General features: G+C 38.7%; 1 protein-coding gene across 1 annotated transcript; it reads left to right on the plus strand.

Annotated features, from left to right (window-relative positions):
* Positions 1-2,331: 2,331 nt before the first annotated feature.
* Positions 2,332-9,583, plus strand: LOC145465400 (multidrug and toxin extrusion protein 1-like). Its single transcript, XM_081449182.1, has 15 exons — positions 2,332-2,884; positions 3,075-3,117; positions 3,553-3,597; positions 4,405-4,502; positions 4,693-4,799; positions 5,280-5,393; positions 5,482-5,549; positions 5,926-6,034; positions 6,808-6,883; positions 6,996-7,065; positions 7,725-7,860; positions 8,066-8,103; positions 8,706-8,762; positions 8,893-8,985; positions 9,065-9,583. The coding sequence occupies exons 1-15, from the start codon at positions 2,457-2,459 to the stop codon at positions 9,527-9,529; spliced, it is 1,947 nt and encodes a 648-aa protein (XP_081305308.1). The 5' UTR covers positions 2,332-2,456; the 3' UTR covers positions 9,530-9,583.

The following is a 9,583-nucleotide window of genomic DNA, read 5'->3' on the forward strand; positions in this document are numbered from 1 at the left end:
TGATGAAATAGAAAACAAAACTTAAGTGTATGTTAATTGACTTTTTTTTTCTCTTCAGGTTTTAACCATTTCCAAAAGATTTTAGTAACAATCCAACCAACAAAAAGTTTGCAAATCGCTAAAATTTTAATTACGCTCAATTGCCTTTCGCACCTCGGATAAATATGGCGGTTGAAGCTGACAATTTTAACAAGCAGTCAATATTTCACGATCTAACAGCCGGTTATGCTTTTATTACATTTATGCTGCCCATCCGAACTGTCTCAATAAATCGTTGAATCGCATGGAAACTTCCTTGTCGAGCAGTAAGGACAGACTCAGTTCTGCTTTGAAAAACACCGGGTTCTAGCTAAACAAAGAAATATACGTACTTGGTTAAATATTTTCAAGACATCCTTCGCGATATAGTGCGTAATGCAAATGAAGTGAACTTTCAATTATAAATCATGTAAGCTCATTTATTCATTGACATGTCTTTTATTGCATTGACAGCCAATGCCTGAATTGTGTTAGGGAACAATACGTAAATTATGCACAACAAAGGAAAGTACACTTTGCATACACTTTTACTGGCTGTGGGTGTCTTCAGTTGACATAAAGAAACGCTGGCTTACATGAACATATTGACAAACGACCCTGAAACGAAAGCGTCGCTAGAAAAGCTCAAGCGAAACTCGGTTTCTGAAGGGTAAGTGGCTTTGACGACAAAAGTCAGTATAGACATAGTATCTTGTCGTTTTACTTGTTGTGGTAGACTGATGTACACTTTCAATATCCATTCTATTTTATTGTCAAAACAAAAGTATTTAATTTCCTTCCTGGACCAGTCCAGCCGCAGACCAATATGATATAAAATGATTCGAGTGAATATACAAAACAACGCGTATCTAATCATTTTCTTAAGGAAACAAGCCCTTCACTGGCCCTTCTTAGTTGTGGAAATTTTGCTAGCGTAAAGAATTGACTCACGGGATGCTTTCCATGTTTATCAGCTGAACCAGCCTCACCAAGTGCAACTGCTCTGAATGAAACCTAGCGAGAAAAATGGTTCTTACATTTCTTTTTTGTATTTCGTTTTCCTAATCCCTTATTTAAGTGAAGTCCGCTACTGAAGAGAAATTGGGCAACGAACCGGTTTGTCAATAATAGAACGGCAAACTTCGGACCCTCTGGTCCTATCAGTAAAATTCGGGATCTTCCGATCCTTTAATTTGCGGTCCATATATATGTTTTCAAAAATCAGTCATACTCCTGATTTCGTAGCCTCCTGATCATCTATGTCAGGCTATCCAAAATGAAATTCCAGGAAGTTATATTAGGAAAGAAAATCATATTGACGGTTTAGCTCCAACGACGGCTGTTGTTGTTGATTTTTATTTGCAGTTTAATCTAAGTTCACACTTGGTTAGCGGAGTTCAAAAGCCAACTGGCTTGCCACTGTAGGCTTTCGGTAATTAGGCATGGCTTCGATAAAATTCTCCCACCAGAGCAACTGATTGAAACAATTTAATTTTTACACGACTAATTCTTTATGATTCGGCTTAGTAAACCTAGGCATCAAGATAAAACATGAAAAGAGAAAACACCCTTAGGTGAAAGAGTCAGCTTGGACTGATTCAGCTGACAAATGATAAGGCACTGAAACGAAAAATATACTTGTTAAAGGATTAAGAAACAATACATTCATTACTTCCTCTGAACAGAAGATAATTGTATAACTTGCATTACAGATGCAAGTTATTTACATTTGTCCCTAAAGCCAATATTAACTGCTTTCCGTACAGACTTTAAGAGAAATACCACTAGCTGAATTGAAATCGTGAATTTTTCGACTGTTATATGTTGATTTTTTTCCCTTCCCAACCATCGATATACCTCTTTAATTTTTCTTTTTTTTTCCATTATAACTGTAAGGAATTCGTATAATGGATAAAATTGCAGGACAGTTTCTGACATCGCAAACAAAAGTGATATATATCTGTCGATGGTGGTTCTTTTATCTGGAATATCTTACATTCATGTATACGTATATTGTAGATGTTGGTTTTTGGAGTAATGAGAAACGAATTTTGTTGACAGGAAAGATAGACTTTTAGTATTGAAGAGAATGAATAACAGAAAAATTTAAATCAAAGCCGCTTTATTTCAATATTTTAGTTATCCACATTTTTGTATCATTGTCATTCTTCAGTTTACTAATATTTTAATTTTTGAAGGGCAAAGATCCATCTAAACTTTCTCACTCTCTTTATGAAAAGTTTGGACTCTATCTTTATGCAAGAATCAGTTTTTCAGTGCCGCTATGAAAAATAAATAATTTGTAAAAACCGTAGGATTTCCCTCATTATGAAAGCACTCAAAAATTACATATATTTTTAAAATGCGAAAAACCCAAAACAAGAATTAAAGTTAAACTGTATTCAACATCTTCACACAGGTAATGCCTCCATAAAGATATGTCTCTAGATGGCAATGCTCCGATCATCAGAAATCCATTCCACAGGATATTGTCTACACAAACTAGACAAGAAATTAAACAGCTGTTGAACTTATCATGGCCGACTATCCTCTCGTATTTCCTACATAATGCTTTATTCACCATTAGCTTTCTTTTCGCCGGAAGATTAGGCGAGACAGAGCTCGCAGCCACAGTTTTGTCAATGTCCTTCATTGCTTTCACTGGAACATTTCTTGGCTCGGCGTTAATTACAGCTATAGAGGTTCTATGTACGCATGCTTACCGGAGCAGGAGCTATCGCCTTGTGGGGCTGACGCTTCAGAGAGGGGCATGGGTTCTAGGCATTGCCGTGCTGTTGGTATGGGCCATTTGGACAAATGCGGAACCGCTGTTGTTGGTTGTGAAACAGAAAAAGGAACTAGCGAGGTAACGTAAATGCTAGACAGTCGAATTTGCTTCCGCGTTGCACAAACTCAATGCGCACGCTTTGCAGGCCTACGAACCAAAGCAGTGTTATGATTGCTAAACCAGTTACGATACCTACAAAATCGAAAGAGCCTGTTTTATTGCTACATTCGTTCAACTAAGAAGATTTTATTACATTATACTCTTCCAGACTTTCTCAGCTGTTCGTCTTCATTTGGTTTCCAGCTCTTCTTGTAAGTATTGTTAATGTTATAAACAACCTTGCTCGAAGTTGTTCAGTCCGACAAAATTACCCGGCATGCTTTGAATGTGTAACCTAATGACTAGCCAACACCTTATTACACGCGCGATTCGAGTGCTCGCCAGGTCACTGACTTCACTATCCATCATTTCCTGAGCAAGATCCTGACTAGGCTTTAAAAAACCTGGATGTAACTAGCAGGAGGCGCATGAGGCTGAAACTCTCGCCCTCCAACCAGCCCTGTCTTGTGCCTCGTCCCTTGGCCTGGCTTTGGCCCAACTGGTCCACCTTTCCTGTAGGCGTTCTTTTTCTACTGTCCTTCTCCATGCGATCTTTGATTGTTCTACTTTTCTTTTTCGTTAAGGCTGCCACTCCCTCGCTACTTTGCAGTCATTATTCCTGCAATGTTTGTTTTGTTTCATTGCAGGCGGATTATGCATTTGTTTTAATTCAAAGATATCTTCAGATACAGGTTTGTAACAATCGGGGACGATAAAATACGCACGAAATTAGAACAGTTAATTACGTCAACCTATTCTCAGTTAAGACAAAGTTTACCTAGTAGAGAAAAGTGAGCAATGTCTGGTCACCAAAGGACTCATATAAAATAACTTGGTCAAACCACGACTATATGTGGGTGGAAACACCAGGGGAATAGGAGAACTGATTTCAATACCTGTCACATGTGTTTTATCCGTAAAAAAAAAAAATAATAAAAAATAAAAAATAAAAAAGAGGTAGAAACCTGAAAAATCTAGTTACCCTAGTTTATACTCCGTGCAACAGGTTCATGGGAAGTCACAGTCACTGCTCTCTCTTTCCCTTTTCATTTTTGGAGATGGAGGATTTATTAGCTTCCGTTGTTCGTGAAGGCCCTGAAGTATACGCATTTCTTGTTGTAGAATTTGTATTAATTACAGAGTGAATAGCGGCAAACAACATATAAGTAAAGCCAGCCGTACAAGCAAATTGTTTTACGAAAATTCTAAAGAAGAACGAAGAACAAGATACGTGTGCAAAGCAAGGTTACCTTGCGGCAAAAAAGGGAGTTTTAAAATTCGCGTCTTATATGCTGCTCGAGATTCGTTTGTCTCACATATTGTGCTCTTGTCGTTTTCTACTCTACCGCGAAAATCTCTGCATTCGATTGTCACAGTATTCACCTGCAAAGGCAGTCAATGATTGATCATGATTGGTAAGGAGGTGGGAATATGTATGGTGCAGTTAAAGTTCCATACCGGATTTCTTTATTTGCGTTTGTTTTTTCTTTCTGTTGCAGGGTGTTTTCAAGCCTGTTATCTATGTCGGTGTGACAGCAAACGTTATGCATGTGGGAATCAATACTCTGCTGATTGAAGGAGTCGATCTTGGATTCCAGTTTGTATATATTTAAAATAGAATCTAAATTAAAAAAAAAAAAAGCAAATCACCCGACCAATACATTATCAACAATCTGAGGCCATACGAGACAATCTAATCGTTTTAGAAGAATTGCAGATAAATTTCTGTCAAATAATCATTATTAGTTGTTCTTCACTGAGAAATAAAACTTTTTTTTCCTTTACAGGGGCTTGGCTTTAGCATCTTGCCTGACATTTTGTTTATTTCTTGGAATTTCTGCATTTCTTTATCTGTTCTGCTTTAAGCTTTACCAGAGGACCTGTCCTGCTGAAGGTGAGAGAGCAAAACATGATTCTTCATGATCACGATGTTCTAGAAGTCTTCATTTGAAAGTTAAACGGAGTTTAACGTAAAAGAAAAGAATACGTCTGAACGAAAATTTTTCCGAAGTTAGTCCCTACCAGCACAGAAAACACCAAACTTAATAGCTAAGACACTCATGTTTGGTGTCATTTTCACTCGGCATGCGCATTTGTAAGGTCAAGAGTTCTAAATCACTGTCAAACTTTGCCAGGTAACGACATTTACCCACAGCGAAGAACGCGATTGGTTTAAAATATTTGCTGAATGAATAGAGCACACAAGAATCACATAAAATAAAATTTATATTTAGTTTATCGGTCAGAACAAATGCAATTGTCTGACGAGGCAGTTTTGGACAAAATGTCGTTCCTTTTGCTGCTTTAAAGTAGTTTAAGTTGTAGTAAAAAGTCCTTTACATTCAAAAGAGTGTTTTTACTATTGCATAACAAGGCTGGACAATAGAAAGTTTACAGCACTGGGGACAGTTCATCATGTTAGCCGTGCCTGGAATGCTGATGCTGTGTACTGAATGGTGGAGCTTTGAATTAGGAACCTTTCTAATGGGTGAGTAATATGCCTGCCTTCAATTAACGGGTCTTTTTTTAACCGACTTGAGAGTTAGCGAATTATGCTCCTGACTATCTTTCTGTAGGGACTTTTGGGAAACAACAGTTGGCCGCTCATGGTATTTTGATGCAGTTTTCAAGCTTTGTGTATATGGTGAGTCTACTCATACATCACCTAATATTTCATTTCCAGCCCCGTCAACGGAATCTTTGTTAAATTAAACCTTTTCACACACTTCTAAAGTAGAAACTCAAATAACGGTCACACTATTAAGCATGTGCTCCCTCCCTAACCGCTGGACGCTGTAGACCTTTTTTTATCAAGATTTCGAACAAGACTGATCTGCTTGCGTTTGCATGGGCTCTGCCAATACCCCTTGATTCACGTGTGAAGCAAGCATATATGATTCCAACTGACTTAGTAAGCTTCTAATTACCTCTGTACACTCTTCGCTGGGTTGTAATATCAAGTATGAATGTATTCAAAACCATGTATTTTTGTTGAAACAGTAAAATGTTCTTGTGTGTAGATTCCTTTAGGTTTGTCCGTCGCTGCCTGTGTCCGAGTGAAGAACTCTTTGGGCAAGGGTGACTGCATCAGAGCTAAAAATGTCATGAAGATTTCCATAGTAGCTGCATGTAAGTGAGTCAGTTTGTCAACAATATTTTCACCTTATTCTGTGAAGTTAGGTGGTTACAGTACCAAACAAAATTAATTTTCTTATCTCGCACGGGAAACAAGTGATTTTTCAGCCACTGCTGATGCAATCAGTTTGTCACATTCAGTGCATTACAGACCCGGGTTGACTCCTATGTGAAACGATCAGGGATGCTTGTAGAAAAATTTGAATTAAACCAGAACGCGCTCCTGATAAAATATTTGAGAGATCGGTCTGGGCGTGGCAACCCTAAAAGATACCTTGACGACTAAAATTAGTGGCACTTCGTCTTGAACACCCTAAGGGAGACCCAAAATACGTGATTTACACCCCTAAGTGATATATGATAAAGCGCATCCCCGACCTTTTCACGTGGGAGCCCACCTCCTGGGATTATATAATTATATATTGACTACAGGAGCATGCTCCTGTAGACTGTCAGTACTAACTATAGACCCTATTCATAAATGGCTGCCAATTTGAAATTCTTTTGTATGCATTTAACCAACTAACCTCGTTCAACTAACCTCGTAAACAGTCTTTTGAATTATCAACTCAAAAACGAGGTTAGGTGGGTTAATTTAATACTTCCAAAAGAATTTTTAATTGGCAGCCATTTATGAATAGGGTCTATAGATTGCTACAATTTTGAATTACAGTAGACTTTGTAGAAATGCCCTAGTAACTAAACTAAAGACGAGATTTTACCGAACTAGTTAACCTATTTTATATTCCACCTTCTTTCATTCTCAGGTTGTCTTACAGGCGTATTTTCAGTGCTATTTATAACGCTAAGAGAACATCTTGGTAAAGCGTTCACAGCTAACAGGTTGGTATTTGCGAACCAATTTTTATTGCTTTAAATGTGGGCAAGCAAATAAACCATTAGAAAAAAGTTAGCACTGAAAAAACCATATTTTCTACTTATAATTTCGTTTCAGGGATATTGTGAGCTTAGTCAATAAAGTAACTCCAGCTATGACGGTATTTTCTTTTTTCCTGAGCATTCAGGTAAGTGACGAAAGACTCTGTAAATTAATAACAACGGTATTTCGTAGCTAAGAAAGATGAAGGTCTGGAAATTGGTAGAATATGTCGGTAGCGCGGTACGTCTGTCTCACTGACTGCCGACTGGTAGCTAGGTAAGTAGGTGGGTAGGCAAGTGTGTAGTGCGTAAGTAAGTACAGGCCGGGCAGGCAGGCAAGTAGATTAGTAGGTTGGTAGGTAGGTGAGTTGGTACTTATAGCAATTTATCAGCTTGAAGTTAACCTCCATTTCGAGTTTGTAAAGCTGACGTTTCGAGTATTAGCTAGCTTTAGGTCTCCGTCAGAGTTGCGGGTAGTGGAGTGGTTATATTCTGTAGATCAGGATTCTATTGAGGTCTTACGAGTTATTTTCAACTCTAACACTCAAAGCGTCAGCTTCATAAACTCGCTATCGTGGTTAATATACCTTTAGCAACTTCAGTTTAATAAAGAACTAACTGTGTTTCGCTTGCTCCCCGACGCAGCCCAACAGTTTTTTTTTGAAATTAATGACCTTTTTTATTCTTATGTAGGTAAGTAATTCATCATCAGTCTGTCGATGGACTGGCGTTTGATCTCTCATCTTGTTCATCTTTGAACAAAGTTATTCACTATTCTCTTCGGTTTTAATTTTTTGGTTGCTAGGTAACGTGCTGTGGCATAATTCGTGGCTGCGGTCGTCCTAAGCTTGGACTTTTCATCAATTTTATTTTCTACTATTGTGCAACCCTGCCTTTAGCATCGGCTCTTGCCTTTTACGTCTTCAGCGTCGGCGTTGAAGGTAAGAATTTTCACAAACTGGTCTAAAACACACACACTCGAGACACTGTTCAGCTACTGATGGGAATTTTTTGATCTCTGGGTTGATTCTTGCTTGCTTAATCTTAAGTAAATAAAAATGATGCAAAGGGCACAAACGAAAATGCTGTTGGTATACGTTGTTAATCTTTAGTGACGGATTGTTTACAAGTTATTTTATCCCGTAGGTTTCTGGTGGGGTATTACCGCAGGAGTTGCTCTACAGGTAATATATCAAACACGAAAGACCGTCTTTGACCACATTTCCAAACACCGAGAAGAGACGGTTGAAAATACGACGCGCAGCGGAGTATTTTTGACGAACTTCGACGTGTTTGGAAATGTGGTCAAACACTGTCTTGAGTGTTTGATATATCTTCTCAATCGAAACTAAAACTAAGGAGAAAACGGAGAAATAAAATCGTCAAAATCTATGCTAATTAAGATCAGATATGCAAACACCGTCACGGTCATGATTTCCTTTGTTCAAACTTGATGAATTATTAATGAGTTTGAGAAGTAAATATTCTCATGGTAGTACTGTGCAGCTCTGTCGTGGATTCGAATCTTCCCTGTGAGGCAAAGATTACCTTCTCTTTCTGTTCGGTGGTAGAAGGAAGGTCTTTCTCACCGAGCAGAAAGAGAAGGAAAGCTCTGTCTCGCAGGGTAGTTAGAATGCCCGGTGCAACCTCGAATATTTTGTCGGGCTTAACTTTTGATTGCTCAAATTGCGACTGTTTGCATGATAACCTCAATTTATTGGGGCAGGGAGAGGGGAAAGTTTGGCTGTCATTTACACTGAAACGTGAGACGAATTTACCTCTCTAGGCTCTCACATTCATAGCGGTTTTCTGGTTGATGGACTGGAACAAATATGCAAAAAAGGTAAGTCAAATCAATAAAATTAAATTAAGAACTGTTAGACGTTAAAAAAAAAACATTCTTCTTTATCAAGCTTCAATATTTTCTGCAATCCAAAAGTTCAGTAGATTTATTTGATAATTTCCTTTCTCAGGCCCGGCATGGGTTAGCCCGCCAACGACCAACGTCACTTCTCAGCTGGAGTACTGGGTACGAACGAGGAGACGATGAGAGTAAGCTACTTCCAGTTCTTGTGGAGGGGGAGGGTGGGGAAATATATAAAAATTGAACCATAGCTGAAAGGCAAATCCGTCGTACTCTTCTAGTTATACTTTTCTTATTCACACTTTGCTGCAGATCTTGTAGTTACCTGGCTGTCTAGAACCTCGTCGCTATTTTCAGTGAATACGAATTCGTTGCGAGAGTTCACCAATCCACCCGACCCTGTCATGTCCTGGATCTACCACTCATCCTCTCTACTGAGCCTCAATACCACTCCACTTAGGGACATGAACAGGGACCACCAGCATGTCCTTCTTGAGGATGGACCTTCCGGAAGCGATCGTTTCAACCACGCCAGGAAGCAACTTGGTATCTATGAAAACAAAATGACGTCACAAGAGAAGCGCTCTTTAATTCTACGTCGCGTCGTGTGGTTGACTCTTGCAGTGATGGTGTTAGTTTCAGCGATAGTTGTGCGAGTTAGTTTTCCCTTGCCTGAGGAAGGAGAATCAATCATGTTTTCAGCTGGGAACATGACCGAGCTGTTGACAAATTCAACGTACACTTGAACCGAGAAAGAAATACACTATTATATTGCAATTAAGCAGTAAAAAAGGACTTGC

This window comes from Orbicella franksi, chromosome 13 (assembly GCF_964199315.1).
Source record: "Orbicella franksi chromosome 13, jaOrbFran1.1, whole genome shotgun sequence".
Classification (NCBI taxonomy): domain Eukaryota; kingdom Metazoa; phylum Cnidaria; class Anthozoa; order Scleractinia; family Merulinidae; genus Orbicella; species Orbicella franksi.